Source organism: Polypterus senegalus, chromosome 18, assembly GCF_016835505.1.
Source record: "Polypterus senegalus isolate Bchr_013 chromosome 18, ASM1683550v1, whole genome shotgun sequence".
Lineage (NCBI taxonomy): Eukaryota > Metazoa > Chordata > Cladistia > Polypteriformes > Polypteridae > Polypterus > Polypterus senegalus.
This window is the reverse complement of record NC_053171.1, coordinates 85,516,603-85,535,487: the sequence shown is the minus strand read 5'-3', so window position 1 is coordinate 85,535,487 and position 18,885 is coordinate 85,516,603. Positions and strand designations below refer to the sequence as shown.

Here is an 18,885-nt window from a genome sequence, read left to right as displayed (position 1 = left end):
CTGCTGTGTATTGAAATCTACCAGGCATTCATTCTTCTCACTGGAACAAAAAACCATAACGCTTAACATTTTTGTAAGATTCAGATATAAAAATGTTTAAATTCTCTGGATTAGTTTTCAGTCTTTGTTATAAAATGCAGCAAATTTCACGAAGTACAACACTAATATTTACAATCAAAGTGCAAACAGCCTGCAGTGCTAGTTAGCAGGTCACAGTTCTACTGTCTTAACCTCACCAGCTTGAGGAGAAAGAAAGTCGGCTTCATTTCTGTAGAGCAAGAGTTCCCAAACTATCTTCGGCCGCAGACCCCTTTACCAAAAACTTTTAAAACCGTCGACCCCCTAGTCATTTACTTTACTTAAATTAATAAATTTGTACACTACTCAATATTAAATATTTCACTAGATATCAAACTTTTCATTTTAATCACTTGTAATTAATGATTAAAAAAGATAAAAGGACTACAGAATATGGCATTATCTTGTGCAACATTGAATATCGAAACCTGCACTAACGAAAATGAAAGCAAAAAAATACGAGCAGAGTTTTTTTTACATTTTTGACATTTATGAAATATAATGAACCTGCATGGCTCTGGACTGTGGGAGGAAACCCTTTAAGCAGATATTGTTAAATATATTTGTTTTCATCATTCACACAAATATAGATTTTCTTTTTATGTTTTTTATCAGCTGTTTGTAGTCCTCCTTTAAAGTCTGCAGGTTTGAATGTAAATGGAAAGCAATGCTTTCAGTGGCAGCACCCTATGTGTTACACTGCGCTATTAATGTGACAAGCATCACAACCAATTTTTATGGCTTTCTCAACTGAAATTCTAGTGCCATGAAGTAAAAACCAGCGCTGAGGTGTTGAGTGATTTAATTAGAGCCGGATATTGGGAGTCACGGGGAAAATACTGATTGATTCTTGTATCTCTATAAATGTGTGTGTACTTTAAATAATGTACACATGTATACTCATATCTACAGTATATCTCTATCTCTATTCACAGCGCATTACTTTTTATGTATTATGTTACAGCCTTATTCCAAAATGGATTAAATCAATTTTTTTCCTCAGAATTCTACACACAACACCCCATAATGACAACATGAAAAAAGTTTACTTGAGGTTTTTGCAAATTTATTAAAAAAAAAAAAAAGTGAAAGCACATGTACATAAGTATTCACAGCCTTTGCCATGAAGCTCCAAATTGAGCTCAGGTACATCCTGTTTCCCCTGATCATCCTTGAGATGTTTAATTGGAGTCCACCTGTGGTAAATTCAGTTGATTGGACATGATTTGGAAAGGCACACACCTGTCTATAGAAGGTCCCACAGTTGACAGTTCATGTCAGAGCACAAACCAAGAATGAAGTCAAAGGAATTGTCTGTAGACCTCCGAGACAGGATTGTCTCGAGGCACAAATCTGGGGAAGGTTACAGAAAACCTTCTGCAGCTTTGAAGGTCCGAATGAGCACAATGGCCTCCATCATCCATAAGTGGAAGAAGTTCAAAACCACCAGGACTCTTCCTAGAGCTGGCCGGCCATCTAAACTGAGCGATCGGTGGAGAAGGGCCTTAGTCAGGGAGGTGACCAAGAACCCGATGGTCACTCTGTCAGAGCTCCAGAGGTCCTCTGTGGAGAGAGGAGAACCTTCCAGAAGGACAACAATCTCTGCAGCAATCCACCAATCAGGCCTGTATGGTAGAGTGGCCAGACGGTAGCCACTCCTTAGTAAAAGACACATGGCAGCCCACATGGAGTTTATAAAAGGCACCTGAAGGGCTCTCAGACCATGAGAAACAAAATTCTCTGGTGATGAGACAAAGATTGAACTCTTTGGTGTGAATACCAGACGTCATGTTTGGAGGAAACCAGGCACCGCTCATCACCAGGCCAATACCATCCCTACAGTGAAGCATGGTGGTGGCAGCATCATGCTGTGGGGATGTTTTTCAGCAGCAGGAACTGGGAGACTAGTCAGAATAAAGGGAAAGATGACTGCAGCAATGTACAGAGACATCCTGGATGAAAACCTGCTCCAGAGCACTCTTGACCACAGACTGGGGCGACGGTTCATCTTTCAGCAGGACAACGACCCTAAGCACACAGCCAAGATATCAAAGGAGTGGCTTCAGGACAACTCTGTGAATGTCCTTGAGTGGCCCAGCCAGATCCCAGACTTGAATCTGATTGAACATCTCTGGAGAGATCTTAAAATGGCTGTGCACCGACGCTTCCCATCCAACCTGATGGAGCTTGAGAGGTGCTGCAAAGAGGAATGGGCGAAACTGGCCAAGGATAGGTGTGCCAAGCTTGTGGCATCATATTCAAAAAGACTTGAGGCTGGAATTGCTGCCAAAGGTGCATCGACAAAGTATTGAGCAAAGGCTGTGAATACTTATGTACATGGGATTTCTCAGTTTTTTATTTTTAATAAATTTGCAAAACCTCAAGTAAACTTTTTCATGTTGTCATTATGGGGTGTTGTGTGTAGAATTCTGAGGAAAAAAATGAATTTAATCCATTTTGGAATAAGGCTGCGCAACATAACAAAATGTGGAAAAAGTGACGCTGTGAATACTTTCCAGATGCACTGTATATATCTATCTGGTAGGTAACCACCCATACAATCAGGTCAGGACTCAGACTATGAACGTAATTACTCCGATCTACAGGTTGTCAAATAAACGAACCACACACTGTGGCACAGCGAAAGGGACTTCGTCTCTGATGCTGAATTGCGACGTTCGATCCCCGCAAGTGGAGTGTGTACGCCTGATGAGCCCAAATAACGGGGAAACCCGTGTTGCATACTTTTTGATTTATTTGATAGTAAACTATGCTATATATTACACACACACACACACACATATAGACACACACAGTATAACAACAAGCATTCTATAAGTGGCCTTCACCGTTTTATTACTATACATACACTATACAAAAGACAGGTATTCTTTTTTTAAAGGTTTTATTAAATATATATACAAAATAATATGAAGTGTTGATTATTAAAGCATTGAATTTAAAGAAACATTTACATAATAACTTATAAAATGTTTTATCAAGTTTTTTTTGTTTTTTTTTTTTTTTTTTAAAAGGTTGATGTTTCAACACATTCTTCTTCACTATTAACTTTACAAGAAAGCATTGCTTTTGATAATGCATATAAGACATGCAGTTTTATTTTTTCAATTTAATAAAGTGTAGGATTTTTCTACCACTTCTCCCCAAACAAATCCTAGTAGCTTTGCATAAAACATATTCAATGAGCACATTGTTGGTACCCAACACACACACTCCAGGGTACAGGAGAATAATTCAAGCATTTAGATCATAAACACTAGGGTGTACTGTTAATACAATGTTAGATTTATTTTAAAAGAGCATCTGTGTGGTTATCTGCAGCAACACTAATTCTAAATTCTTGTCAATGAAAGAAATGGTCTTTAGAAACAGAATTATGAATTTCTGTTCCTGAAATAATAAATGACATTATTAGAATACACTTCCAATAGAATTGAGATCGACTACGGTTTTTAGCTTTTTGGATGGGAAATGTACACGCCACACGGACTGCAATACATCGTTCTTAAATGTGGACCCTTTTAGCATTAGCACTTGTGACACCAATCAACAATATATTATTATTAAATAATCCGCATAAACCTGAAAAATAAATTAAAAAGTTACTGAAAATAAAAGTGAACTGAGAAGTGCTTGTAAAGAACAGTCTTCAGTTTTTAAATATAGAGTTAAGTTGGAATAGGAGCTGAAACTCTGTTATTCTCAGAATGTGCACACCCGTCTTTCTCTAGATCAAATGTTACATTAACAAAGGAAGCAGCTCCTTCAGGTTGGGTACTGCGTGGTTCTAAATTTTCCTGGGCCTGTTGTTCCTGAAAACGACGTTCTGCTTCCTCGGACATTTGGTTCTCCTCTTCCTCCTCTTGTTCCTAGGGAAGAAATAACAATCACGACAATTTTAGGATTATCAGATGATGATCATTCTCATGTATGCATCATTGAAAATGTACAGCCATCCTTTGTTATTCTTGGAAGGCTAACCCAAGACATTCATAAGCCTTATTTTTATGTTATTGCAATGATAAACCATCCATTGTCCAACCTGCTACATCCTAACATAGGGTCACAGGGGTCTGCTGGAGCCAATCCCAGCCAACACAGGGCACAAGGTAGGAAACAAATCAACGGGCAGGGCGCCAGCACACACACGGGACAATTTCGTATCGCCAATGCACCTAACCTGTATGTCTTTAGACTGTAGGAGGAAACCCGCGCAGACACGGGGAGAACAGGCAAACTCCACACAGGGAGGACCCAGGAAGCGAACCCAGGTCTCCTTACTGCGAGGCAGCAGCGCTACCCACTGCGCCATTGTGCCACCACAATGAAACAAAACTTTTTAGAAAAATTGTTGCACTCTTAAAATACAAACCTCTTTTTTCATTCTGTAATATTCATCAATAGCATACTGATACTTGGGAGTAGTAATGCCAAATAATGATGCCATCTTTTCCCCAAGGTAATCACAAACTGAAAGCAAAAATACATAAGTGTCATTAAAAAATCCAAATATATGATTAAAATGTATCAGAACCCACAGAGGAGCAACAGTAGTGCACTACTGACAAATTGTTTAAACCAAATAAAAACACTATAGGTTAGCAGGTTTGTTAAATTCAACCGCGTGATTGGATCTTATAAATTCAACCGCGTGATTGGATCTTATAAATTCAACCGCGTGATTGGATCTTATAAATTCAACCGCGTGATTGGATCTTATAAATTCAACCGCGTGATTGGATCTTATAAATTCAACCGCGTGATTGGATCTTATAAATTCAACCGCGTGATTGGATCTTATAAATTGGTTAATTTAAAAAAAAAAAAAAAAACGAAAAACAACTTGTTCAATTTATTGAAATATATAAAGATTATGCATGTTTTGTATTTCAAGGTTTAAGAAAATGATATTTTCTAGTGCTATCAATAACTCACTTCTGTATCACTCATCAGACTACATCCTGCTTATGAAATTCAGGATTACAAAAACATGGGACCTGCTCAAGCAGCAACTACAGCATGGCAGGAAGTTCATCAGTCCATCACAGAGCACATCCAGCCTGTGTCAATGACTATTTACAAGTCAACCTAACATGCATTTATTTCTGGATACTAAATAGTATCCAAAAAAACTGCTCTGCTACAAACTGAACATGGACATCTCCACTCACATAGTGACTGTTCTGGGATTGGAAAGAAGCATTCTGGAGCTGTGAAGTAGCAGCACTAACCACTGCACACGCGTTTCCCATATCAATAACCGAGAGCTCTATATTCACAAGCATGTAGGGATATGTTTATCTGTGTTTACTGACAGGAACTGCATACTGTTGCAAGAAGACTGCTGTGCCAAAAAAAAAAAAAAACCAGTAAATTTGCTTGTTGGCGCTGTGATCAGAATGCTTCAGCGATGACTACTAGCCTACTATTCATACCAGAAATGCTACTCTATAAAGTGACTATCATGTATGATGTTAAATAATAAAATGGAACATTGAGAAATGATGACATTATCAGTAGAATAGGTCATTGAATAGGTAACTGGGGGAATAAATGTATTTTAAGTTTAAAAACAAATACAAACACAGTGTACTTTACATAATGTAAACAAGTTTGAAAATGTACACGTGGCGTAACATTCAGGTGTGTTCAGAGACCGAGTTAGTTGACGGATATGAAAGTTGGAGCGTTTTACATTTTTTTGGTTTCTTCATTAAAGAGTCGCTTATCACATTTTTGTTTATTAAATATTTTTGAAACATTGAGTCATATTCTGAAATATGAGCTATAACAGAATGTAAATACCTGCTTTCAACAGCACTCTACAATTTCAGTTAAATGTGGGGACAAATAGGCTTACGATGGCTTAATAATTCAAGCGATGTAAACATGGCATCAACTGATGTGTTAATAGTTAAAGGTCTGCAACTAATTGTTCTTTTAAATACCAAAAAGGGATCCCAAAAAGAAGATAACCCCAATGACCATCTAACAGGTAATTATTGCAGTAAATACAATCCCTCTTTCTGAACCTTAATAACACTATCGCATCATTACACTGTGTGCACAATTATTAGGCAAGTGAGTATTTTGACCATATCATCATTTTTAATGCGTATATTCCAACTCCAAGCTGTATTAACTCGAATGCTTATTGGATTTAAGCACGTCAGGTGATGTGTATTTGTGTAATTGAAAGCAAGCTTCAAGCACTGTACCCTACACATGGGGTGTCAATGTACAATGAACAGTGTAATTGAGAGAGACTGATTTAAGGTATTGGCTAAAAACACACAAAAAAAATGAACTGACAGTAAGTCGCTCCAAGCCTTCATTAAATATGGTTCAATGCTTACTTGAGCAACATTGCCCAGCTATGTACAAGTCTGACAACAAACGTCACCAATGATGAGTGGAGGATGTGTAGCAAACACATGTATGCATCGTATTTGTTGAAGGATCGCACTGAAGAAGTGACAGGCAGCACTTGAGGCAGGCACTGGTGGCCTCAGCATTTAGAGCAGAAAAATCAGCTGTATGACAACTAACAATGAAGCAGCCAACAATCTCTAAACATTCAAGGTAAAAGACTGGACAAGAAATCAGTGTTTTGGACAACGGCTTCACTTGGCCATTTAAACATCACATACAATGCCCTTATTATGAAAGGGTTCTTTCCTTGTAGGCTATAAGCAGACAATTATACATAATTTAGAAGCCCACTAAGTAATCACTGTGAAGTGGATTATTATTTACTATTAAATATACAGATTTAATTTGGGGAAAAAAAAAAAAAAAAAAAACAGTAATCACCTAAATATATCATGTTAATCATGTTGTAAATGTTAGAAATATAATAAACGTTGAGAAACTGCAATTGTAATAGTTGCCAGGAAATTCTGAAATGAATTACACAAACTGAGTTAGGGTCGTATAGCCTCTGCCTCGTACGGAGATGCTCATTAGGTGGGGGTCCTGACAAAAAATGGTTAGAGAAAATTTCTGTACGTAAACAAGAGCTGTTTAAAGATTCAGATGCTGGAAGAATGAAAAGAATATTCGTGCCAACATGGCAAGACAGGGTTGTTCAAGAATGTTGTAGTATACTTGGTCTGGTGAGGAAACAGTAATTGTCTTCTATCTCAAAATCTGTGCTTAACATTCAACAAAACTGTTCAAAAACAAGCAGAATTAACACACAGCTCATAATGACAGCCATCCTCAATGAATATTATTATCCTGCATTAAATAAATTGTAATACATGGCATCCCACAAATGACTAATTTCAAAATAGTATCAATGTCTTCATTGTCTTTTTTTGCTACTACTATGGACTAGTGCATGGAAGATGGGTGGGTGTATACATTTAATTTTCCCCAATGACATATGATAATAGTCTGAAACCAACCTGAACTTGCTTAAAAAACAACTTAACCTTAGATTGCATAAAATACTACAGGGAGGAAAATTGAACAATCAGAATCGTTAATTTGCAACAAAAATTGTCACATTATATTTGTTGGTTGAGCTTTCAAAAGTTTGCTGAGACGATTGTTTAAAAATGAAGTCATTTTAAGAATGTAAACTTGTTTAGGGTAGGTATCTAAAAAAGTGGTCAGCGACTGTACAAGTAAAGGGAATGAGAACTTTCTTCTGCCCCGTCAAAAGTCATGCAGGTAAATATTGAATATTCTAAAAACTAATCACACAAGTAGTCTTTATCCATCATGAGAAAAGGTTTCACACATCCATACTCAGTACTTAAATTTACTTTTACTCAGTAAAGTAATTAAAAAGCTGTTTTCAATATATTGGTTTGAGGTGTTAAAATTATACACATTACTTAGGTTTGCAATTATTAAAACTGATCCACTTTAAAAATATACCTGAAATTGTTGCTGTAGCTACTCTCCACATATGGAATAAAAAGTATGGTCCCCAAGTCAGATTTCTCTGAAATGACATTAGAAATGCAATGTTACTGTACATAAAATAAATAATTTGAAGAGGTAACAATTATTTAGGATTATAATATGAATGCTACAGAGCACCCCATAAGACAGCCATTGTGTTAAAGGCAGGTTTCTTCACATGTAAAGACATTTCTTCTAGCTTAGGTAAGCCAGAAAAACCAGTTGCAACTCTGACAGATCCTGCAGCTGACCAGAGTATCGTAGTCTGCTTTGTTTAGAACATGCATTACTTATCGAGCCTCTAGAGATCCAGAGTCTACTAGTATCTGTACTACTTGCATCAATAATCAAAAGGCCCTGTTCCACCTCAAAAAGCAGGTAAGTGGCAATACTTTGAGCACAGAGGGAATTCCAAACGGCAAGTGAAAAACCTGAATGATACAGCACTTTATTAAAGATAAACGTGTACACTCAAGTATTAAATATTTGATTTGCTACATCTATGACAGTATACAAAAGTTCTTAAGCTATACATAAAAGTCCTTTGTTCAATCAAGTGATTACATTTATGAGCAAGATAAATCATGCAGCAAGACATCACACTAGACAAGAAATGAAACATTAGAGCTGGTGTTCCTGCACAGGAGAGCAAACAATGCTAACACTTATCACTACTAAGTGCCCTCCTGTGACATACCAGTTTTTTACATAAATAAAATGGATAACCTAATGAAGGCAGGACTACAGCTACTGCTCTTTGTCCAGTTTTACTAAAACCTCTCTCATCTTATTGGTATCTCACTTTTCAGGTAAATCAGTGGACTGATTTTTGTTTAAACTCTATGATAGATGTACCCGATTCTATGTGAACAAGTGACGGTACTTTAAAATATTGCTGTCTGAACCACAAGAGAAGATTTTGCATCAAATGAAAACACTTTAACCTACCAAACAAACCCGTCTGTTTTTCTTTACATTCCAATAAAGGAAACAGGCGAGGAAGCAGCAGAGAGCCAATAAGTTGTCCGTTCTATTCCTTCATGTAACATAGCTTCCCATGTCCATAACCCTCACGTTGATTACAGGTGCCCTACAAGGATGTGTTGTCCCCACTAATTAACTGTACACTACTGACTAATGGCTGCATTTCAAATGCAGATTCTGCTAGAATTATTAAAACAGTCTATTAATAGGAATGAGGAATAAACTCTTTCTACAGATGTTACGAAAACAGATTTGACCTTCTCAGTCACTGTGTGATGTGACAATATCTTAGGTGGTTTTCACTCAGCTCTTCCAGACAAAAATATAAAGATCTTATCTAACTTGTAGCACCTAACCAATCATCTGTAGTACATCTCTGCAAGACGCACTACCTAACCATCTTGATTTTGAGTCTCTTGCACTCCTTGCTATCAATTTTATTCACTATACAGCCTGATGGGATATCTAATTGCTATTTCTAAATGTTTCACTTGATTTGTTTTTTGTGGGCTTTTAGGAGACCGTATTTACTGTGGTCCTTGCTCTGTTTATGTCACAGATACTAAAATAAGGCGTTTTACCAAAATAAATTATATTAAACTGGTTTTGTAATGCCAATGAAATAAAATAATATTTGGGCTCTCGTCCAGCTGCTGAAAATAGAAGCTAAAGTGCTTATTTATTGCAAGGTGAACAAAGTGTTGAACCATTTTACCTACAAAAAAGCATCTCATCTCAATGTATTTAGATTCTACTTTGTTGAAGGTTTGTCTCTTTACTGCAGGCCTTGATATGAGCCACATAGAGCCATTTGGCCATTAGAGTGCTAAACACCAACAAAAGTGCAATTAGACAGACACTGGGGAAATGAGAACTTGGCACAATGCTCTAAATTCAGGACAGAACAATGTTTCAGTTACCTGCTAGTCATTTTTCAGAACAGGCAATGACAGAGTGAGGGAATATAATGCAGAACAGACACATCCAAGTGCTCCAGATTTCCTTCTACCCGTCTTACAGGGAGAAATACAATACAAATACAAAGGTCAATTCAGAATACTAATAAAGCTAAATAACTGCAATAGGCTGGAGGCTCTTGTTGCATTTTAGGTTTTACCGTCCTCCAAGAAAGCTGCTTCTTTTTGTAACTAGTCTATTTTTTTTGCCACCATGGAGAAAGTAATAGCGACCGGTTTAAATTGTTTTCTCCACAAACCAGGGGGCCTGATAAAAATTAGTCCCTTGCTATCTAGCCCATCTCTTACCATTGCACTTGCTTAATGTTGTTCATATGTAGATAACAAAATATCAAAGCATTCTTTTGGAAATATACATTGTGAATTTCTCCTTGGGATTAATAAAGTATCTATCAAATTACTGAAATAATATATTCAGACAATGGGACCAAAGAATCAGAGTCTTGCATTACATTATAAATATAGTAATGTGTATAAAGTTCATAATGGGAGATTTATCAGATTGTTTCAGGTAGCCAGGCTGTAAGACACGATTTCTAGGAAAACCTCCTCTGCCTTATTAAAATAAATATATTTATTTATTACATATTTAGACAAAGAAATAAATCAGGTGTTTCATTTTCATCACTGAGCAGTGAACTGGCCATATACAGTAGTTTTTCTTTGCAAATTCTTTTTAAAGTCAAAAATGAAACTCCGACCCATTTTATGCCATCTCATATTTTGTGGTTTTGAAATGTATACATTTAATAAAAGCAATAAACATGTGGATTTTAAAATTATACAGTTAAGAGAAAGGAGCATTTTGAAATGTTCATTTTGTTAAGTTATAGAATAATCCAAGACCATTATATACAATCAAAACACTTCATAGTTGATGCTATATCACCAAATTAAATAACCATACTACATGCAACTGATAAAAGAAGTACATGATTTATATTCACTGTCAATAAACCTAGATTTGCATAAAAATTAGTTTAATAAAAGTAAGATGGCTTTTCATTTTTTTTTTTTTTTTACATGTAAAGATTTAGCTTATATACGTACTGGATTAACTGCTGGCAAAAGATCCTTCTTTTCTGGCTCTTCTTGCTCTTCATCTGTACTATATTCCTCCATGGTTTCGCCACTGGCAAAGTGAATTATCCTTCGTGGTATCTTCTGAGGTTTCTTCTTTCCTATTTCACCTAATTCAACATTTTCAAAATTTTTTCCAGAATTTGAATTCTGTCAAAAAAAAAAAAAAAAAGAGAAGATGAAGAAAATAATGCTCGATTTTAAAGCTTTAAAATACTTTATAGAATTTTAAAAATCAAAAACATTCACTTAATTACTTATATTTATTTATTTCAAATCAAAAGCAAAAATACATTGTAGTTCACAGCAGGCAAATATGTTTAGGAAGGAGAATTGGGGGCAAGATTAGAATTAGAAGATGGTTCAAGTAGACAACCTGCTATTTTACAAAAATGAAAGGATTTTCTTATCTCGTTATTTTACATTAACACCCTAGTGTCACCTAAAAATGGAGATATGTTGTTAATGATTAAATAATACCACTAAATTGCTCAACATTACCAATTAAAAACCACTGCAAATCACTCTAAATTACTACTCCTGGAAAACTGAGGCTAGTTCAATTTAAGATTGTACTTGGAGTCTCCCAGTTTTCCCTTTATACCAGTCATATATTAGCTTTCAATTCCCAGTGTTTCTATTGGCAGCCATTCCAGCAGCTCCGTGTAGGACTTTATATTTTTACCTTTTCTTTTTCTATTTTTATCTCTGTTTCACTGATCACTTCTACCACTTTCTTTTATGTGGAATCGCTCCCTGGACACTTATTGTTTTTTTTTTTTTTTTTTTGTGTATCAGTATACTGCAGCTGGATTATTTGAATTTCCCCTTGGGATTAATAAAGTATCTATCTATCGATCTATCTATAAGCATTTAGCAGCACTGAACACCATTAAGCATTGGACCTTGGAATAGACAGCAGTCCATTTTAGGACATATTTATGATTATCATTGTACTAAATCTACTTAGATTTTCCCACATAACTTAACATTTACATTGTTTTAATTTAGCAGGAAACCAAGAAAACTGATAAAAAGGAAACAAGCAAAAAAAAATTAAAGAAGTAGAACATGCAAATTCCAAACAGATAGTCTGTCAAATAAAAATTGGACACAGATTTCTGGATGACTGAGATAAAGGTGCTAATTGCTGTTCCACTAACTAAAAATCTGGGCTTTCAACACAAAATTATAAATGTGTTTGTCTTAGTCATTTTTGTATTGTTCAGATACTTTTGAAGAGGTATTCTCATTTCCATTTTTTCTCAAGAACACATAAGAAACCCAACTTCCTAAAAGGTTCTCAGTATCATACAATATACTATCCTCACATCTCAAATGCATCATGGTTTCAGCCTAAAACTCAAGATGTCCAATCGGATCATAATCATAGATCACCTTTTGACTGAATAACTTAACTTTATGGTATACTGCATTTCCTTAATGCACAAGACTGTATTTAACATAAAACAATCAGCAAAACATGCATAACATTATATTATTTCTTGAGTACTAGGTTGTTGTACCGTGTTAGCCATTATGAATGCAGAGAAAAGCCAAGCAAAATGACACCTTTTATTGGCTAACAAAAAAGATTACAGTATGCACGCTTTCGAGGCAACTCAGGCCCCTTCTTCAGGCAACATGTAATCGGTTTGCATCCTGCCTGAAGAAGTGGCCCGAGCTGCCTCGAAAGCGTGCATATTGTAATCTTTTTACTATTTCTTGTGAACATTAGCACAAGTAGCTATGTAACAGGAAGCCAGTTTTCAAATTATTGCTGAACAGGAAAAAAAGATATCACAGTACCTGAAAAACACTTCTTTCTTAGTGAATGGCATCAGAGAAGTAAAATCACCAACACCATAATGAATTCATAGAAGTCTTACTAAATGGGGAACAAAACAAACACCACAGCTAAGCCCTTTTCTACTTTGCTATCCAACAGGCCGATATCATCACCCTTCAACTACAGAACAAAACTACTTGGTCCGAGTACATGATGAAGCTGCATACATGCTCTGAACAGCCCATCAAGTCTCTGCCTCCTTTTGGTTAAAGCAAACCTCCTTCTCAGTAAATAGAAAATAAGTATTTGAGTAACCTTCATGTACCACATTGGGATATCTAAAGAGAACCTTACTGAACCCATAGTTAATCATTAGGGAATTTTGCTTAAAGTGCTGATACACTTTATTAAATGTTATTCTTTTTTCCTCATTTGCAACCTCAAAAAGTTAAACCAGTCATTCATTAAATTTTGAGATATTGCCCTTATAGTTACAGATTTATTACTACCAGCACTAACCTATTAAAACTATATATATATTTTTTTTTGTTACTGGTTTTTAGTTTGCTTCCTCCTTAAACATGGATTTATTGTATGGCACTAAAATTCCTATCATTTGACATGACAAGGCAGAGCGCAAGAATGTTGCCTAACACTTTACTGGTAAATGTCAATGTCAGATTCAGTCTATGGACTACTGCACATTTGCAGATTATATGCAGCCAAGGGAAGCTTCTAAGTAATGCCTGCATGGATTTCGTTTACTTATCAATATAGCATATGGTTTTAGTGTCATCAGAAAAGAAAAATGAGTGTATCTTTATCCTAGCTGTGGATTTATATGTAAACTTCCCATGTAATCCTTAAATCTTCATGGCATCGCAGTTATCTAAAGGAATGTATATTTGATTGATGGATAGCTATAATGTGGCCCTAAGTGAATGTGTTTGAAATCATTTTAGCATATTCTGTACATGCGGTGGGCTGGTGCCCTGCCTGGGGGTTTGTTTCTGCTGGCTAGGATTGGCTGACCCCCCACCCTGTAGTTAGGATATAGCGGGTTGGAAAATGGATGGAAATTCTGTACAAATTGACAAATGAGCATCTGCTTTACTGTATTCCATTCAGTATCATGATTATTGTGAGACTTGAAGTTTCTATCCTATTTATGTAAACAAAAACAAAAAAAGTTTGATCTCTTTTCATTTAATTAATCAGCAAATTATTTGCAAATGCGCAGCCAACAATGAAACGGGTAGGAAAGTGTTAGGTCCTTCTAGTACAAGTTTTCAGTTGTTAGTACCTTTTTTTTTATAATGATAATTTAAAAAACATTTTTGAATATGCATATTCTAGTCCTTAAAAAATGCTACAGGAGTCTGAACTTTGAGAAACCCATCCTGAAAGCACTGCCAGGCCATCACAGATTCTACACAAACAAAACCACAAATGCCAGAGAAAGAAGAATTCCAAGAAGAAATGAACGCAAGATACCAAGAGCGACTGATGTAGACATATCACACTTTACTGATCTCCAATACGCTGACTGAACTTTAGAGGCCAATTAAGGGAAATTCACTAGTTCCCACAGCACCATGCAACATAAAAATAAAAAGTGGAAACAGTAAAAAGCACACTACAGAAGTGCAATGCGAACAACACTAAACACAATTTATTAACAGCAATAATAATAATGCTTTGTGGATATATACAAATAATACAACAACCTAGGGTGAAGACAAACATAACTGGGAGCTTACACAATCTGATGGCTACTACAAAAAAGGCAGCACTTCTTTGCACACCATTGTGGGATGAACAAATTACTCCTAATGCTACAGAAGAATGTCATTGAGAAAATGTGCAGCACCAGTAATTTTTCCACCATCCTCTTTTCTACCACTGCCTCCCATGAATTTGAGAAGAGTTTTGTAATGCTGCTGGCCCTCCTGAGTAGTTTATTCACTTCTACCTGACCTGGTGTTACTGCAGCATAGAACAGCACTTTGGTCACTATGAGCTGTTAGAACACAATGCGACACACTTATCTTCAGAATCAGATCTCTCTTCTGACCATTTTTGTACAGCACATCTGTGTTAATCAAGCAATCTTGTATAATGTTTAGGCGTTTATATGCCTGCACCTCCTCATTACGATGTCAGAAGTCCAACTTGAAATAATAGTAAAGAAACATGCACTGCAGGGCTACCAATCTGTATTAATTTACATCCATTCATCCACGATCTGTACCTGCTCTGTCCAATTCAAAGTTGATGGAGTTTGGAGTTATTCTTGACTCCATGACGTTCATATGAATGTATTGCTCTTAAGTTCATCTGATGCATTTTCCATACACTCCTTTCCAATTTAGTGTTAAAATCAAAGACCACAATAGACACAAACCTTGATATGAAACCAGTTCCTTGTGGGGCACACTTGAGCATACAGTCAAATTGTATACATGTTTTAGCAGCTTTAGATATATGATTGAAAACTCATTGGTGCAAAAGAGTAGTATGCACATTCTACAAAGAAAACATAATATTCAGCGGGGAACCAAACCAAAAAAGTTTCAGAAATTATTTACTGTGGTTTGCTGTGCCAACATGTGGTTCTTATTAAAAAAAAAAAATAGTAAATCGTTTATTTGTAGAGTATAAGAATTACCTAAGACAAGAGCACATATGAATACTAACCAATCAAAGATGCATGCATACATACATTCATTACACTCAAATTTAATGGTGTTGTATCTTCGTCAAATGGAGTCATTGTTAAAGGCCATCATAGCAGCACATAAACGGATGCAAAAGCATTACAAAAATACGATAAATGTACACGGAGATCAAAAATTGAAACAAAAAAGGTTAAAAACCTTGCGGATATTCCCTTGTATGACCCCAGGTGCCTAACAGTTTTCCTTGACTGTCTTCTACATCTGGATGAGATATTCAGACAGTTCAGCTACTAGGTAAGCAAACAAACTCGGCGGACTGAATGTCTCAAAACTCTTGCTAGTGAAATGTCTTGTTCTTATAAGCACAAGAACACAACCAATGATTAAGCTTTCGCTTTGTGATTAAAAAAAAAAGTTTTGCCAAATGGGACATTTTTATGAGTCTTAACTTTTTCAAATGCGCTTCTTGGTTCATAGCAATTAGTAAAATGCGCACAAACACACAAAACTAATGCGGGAAAACTATACGAGTCCAAAACAATTAAAAGGTGTAATCCAATATTATTTGAATTCCAAAGTAGAATTTATTTGATAAGCAAAACAAGGAACAGCGGTGAGGAAACTCCCTCAAGAAACACAGTAACAGTATCGACAGGTGATATTAAAATTAATATTAAAAATCATCGGTGAACCATATTACCTTTTCCACATCCATAGTTTGGCCCAGTGAAACGTTCGCGTTTGTTAAATACAAAGAAAGCTCAGCCATCACCAGCACCCTGACGCCACCGCCTGAGCAATAACAAATTGTATAGTCAGTCAGTGTATTACTGATGAACTACACGGCACCGCGCCTCCCTGCAACGAGATTTCCGGCAGGGCGCGTCAGCCGGAAGTGACGTTTGTTTGAAGACGTCGCAGTTGTTGTAGTAGCGATTGGTGACAGGGGTCATATTCTCGGGGGTTTAAATGTCTTAGACTAGAGTACATGGAATAGTTAATCAAACTTCCTAGTTTATATAAACTATCTCCTGATGTATGGAGAGTCTCTGTAGCTTCTCACCTCAGATATTAATTGTTCGGAGCCATTGGTTGATCCGATTTGATCTACCGGTATATTAGACATATCCGCACAGATAGAAACAGTGTAAAACAAAATGAGCCGAGCTGTAGCAACCCTTGTGGATGGACTGCATGTTAATCACTGCCATAAACATTTATAAAGAAAGGTATACCTACCTTTAAAATATCAGTATCTTTGATTCTAAAAATCTGTTCACCTACAAACATTGTTATTGCGGTATATACATAAAGACAGAGAAAAAGAGAGGGGCGAATTCGTGGAGCAATGATGAATCCAGGCTTCACGTCCATCCAGAGTAATGTAGAGAGACGAAAACGATTAATTGGATAGACAGGGAGGAGGAGGGAATGGTAATCTCTGCTAGGCTTACATGGTGGTCACCTCAGAAGTGAGTACCATGGAAGCCTAGCAGACCTGCAGAAGAAACTGGTTAAATCTGCCAGTAGTCAGCAGAGCAATCTGTAAGGGATATGTGAAACCCTACAGCAGGGGTCCTCAATTACGGTCCTGGAGGGCCGCAGTGACTGCAGGTTTTTGCTCCAACCCAATTGCTGAATAAGAATCACTCATTGCTCAAGTAACACTTCTGCTTCACTTCAGTGATCTCGCTCGTTACGATTTTGAACCCTTATTGCTAATTTTAGTCTTAAAGAGCTGTATTCTTGGTTTTTAATGACTCCTAATTAGCAATAAAATGCAAATGATAAAAGAAACCAGCAGTTCTCCATTTAGCTTGTTACCATTTACACCTGTGTGTATTTATCATGCACTATTGGGTTTAATTAAATACTTGGTAGGAAAGTGAAGAGAAAAAAGCGAAAGACTGAGAATTACTCCTCCATTTTAGACTTCAAAATATTTGGATGATATCCTAAGAAAGGGGAAGAAAATCTTGGATATGAGAATGACCTGACATAGCAGAGTTAAAGCACTAACAAGCCATGAAATTAAATTATTGGCAAGAATTGCTTTCTAATTAAGTAACCGGGTTAGAACAAAAACCTGCAGCCACTGCGGCCCTCCAGGACTGTGATTGAGGACCCCCGCCCTATAGCAATAAGAAGAAAGGGTATAACACTCCAGCTGTACAAACGTTGGCACAGTATGGAAAATGCTAATAAAAAAGTCATGATCTGTAAATCCGCTTTGAGTTGTATTCAAACAAAAACAGTATAAAGACAAGGCATTTCATGCTTTACTTACTAATCAACTGTCAAGGGCATTTAGTACAAAAAGTTGGACACAGTTTTTCACCATATTATAGTTGGGGGATATTTGGTTAATTCCAAAACTAAAAGCCAGGGGTTGCATAGATAAATGTTCCATCCTGTACCTTCAAAACCGGAGGCCTGTGGGAAAGTACACAGAGGAAGGTCCACATCCCGTGACCTGGGTAATTCTTTGAAATGAACTGACGCCTCTGCATGTGTTGAAGATTTTTTTTTAAATTCTCTTCTAATGGAATGACTCTATAGTTTTAAAGAATAAAGATTTCTTGTTGGTTTTGTTGTATCATTTAATTTGAACCCATTTAATTTTTGTTATCCACTGGCAATCGGAAGGTTGCCGGTTCGAATCCCATAAAATGCCAAAAGGGTCTTTGCTCTGTTGGGCCCTTGAGCAAGGTCCTTAACCTGGAATTGCTCCATCCTGGGTATGACGTTAATCTGCATCCATCCCTGCATGTAGGCCCTCCAACCTGCATACCATAAAAAACCTCACACGGTTCCACTCCATCTAAACTAGTGTGGTGCTGAGGTATCACCCGTTGCATGGTTGCACTCAGGTCCTAATCTGGGTCCTGAGTTGGTTTGTTGTGTGGTGGGTTCAGCAATGCTGTATCAGTGCGTGCTCCTAACCACTCTCTCTCTTTGGTTAAATGACTTTAGAATCATTCCACATTATGTCTGGTGTAAGATTATCAGTTGTATAGTAGTAGAGAGTTATGTTTGTATAATTTGTCCAAAATTGTAGGTTCTGAAATGCTTTTGACTGAGGTATGTTCATTGTTGTAAATTCTAACCTGTTGTTTATATCCTTGGTGCTGATGACAAAGTTGAGTCTCGCAGTATTGATTTTATGTTCATAACACTGAAGTACTCTTCCTTCACTCAGTAATGCCGGGATAAGATCTGGGTCATGCAATCATGAGCTAGATTAGGTCAAGCTGCTTCAAACTGTCTGATGGCCAAACGAAAAGGATCAATCAAGATCTGGAGAATATTTTTAACATATATTGTCAACGGTATTGAAAATACCTTCTTCCTCTGGCCAAATTGA

At 36.6% G+C, this 18,885-nt stretch overlaps 1 protein-coding gene across 2 annotated transcripts; it reads right to left on the bottom strand.

Annotated features, from left to right (window-relative positions):
- Positions 1-3,324: 3,324 nt before the first annotated feature.
- On the bottom strand, positions 3,325-17,151 carry fam177a1 (family with sequence similarity 177 member A1). Of its 2 annotated transcripts, none has more exons than XM_039741690.1 (5): positions 16,761-17,151; positions 11,025-11,204; positions 7,987-8,053; positions 4,472-4,569; positions 3,325-3,968 (listed from the first exon to the last, which is right to left on the bottom strand). In XM_039741690.1, exons 1-5 carry the CDS (start codon positions 16,893-16,895, stop codon positions 3,768-3,770), a joined length of 681 nt encoding a protein of 226 aa, XP_039597624.1. In that variant the 5' UTR covers positions 16,896-17,151; the 3' UTR covers positions 3,325-3,767. The 2 variants fall into 2 exon arrangements, with proteins under 2 accessions (XP_039597624.1, XP_039597625.1); XM_039741691.1 differs by lacking the exon at positions 16,761-17,151 and adding an exon at positions 16,222-16,442.
- Positions 17,152-18,885: the final 1,734 nt, after the last annotated feature.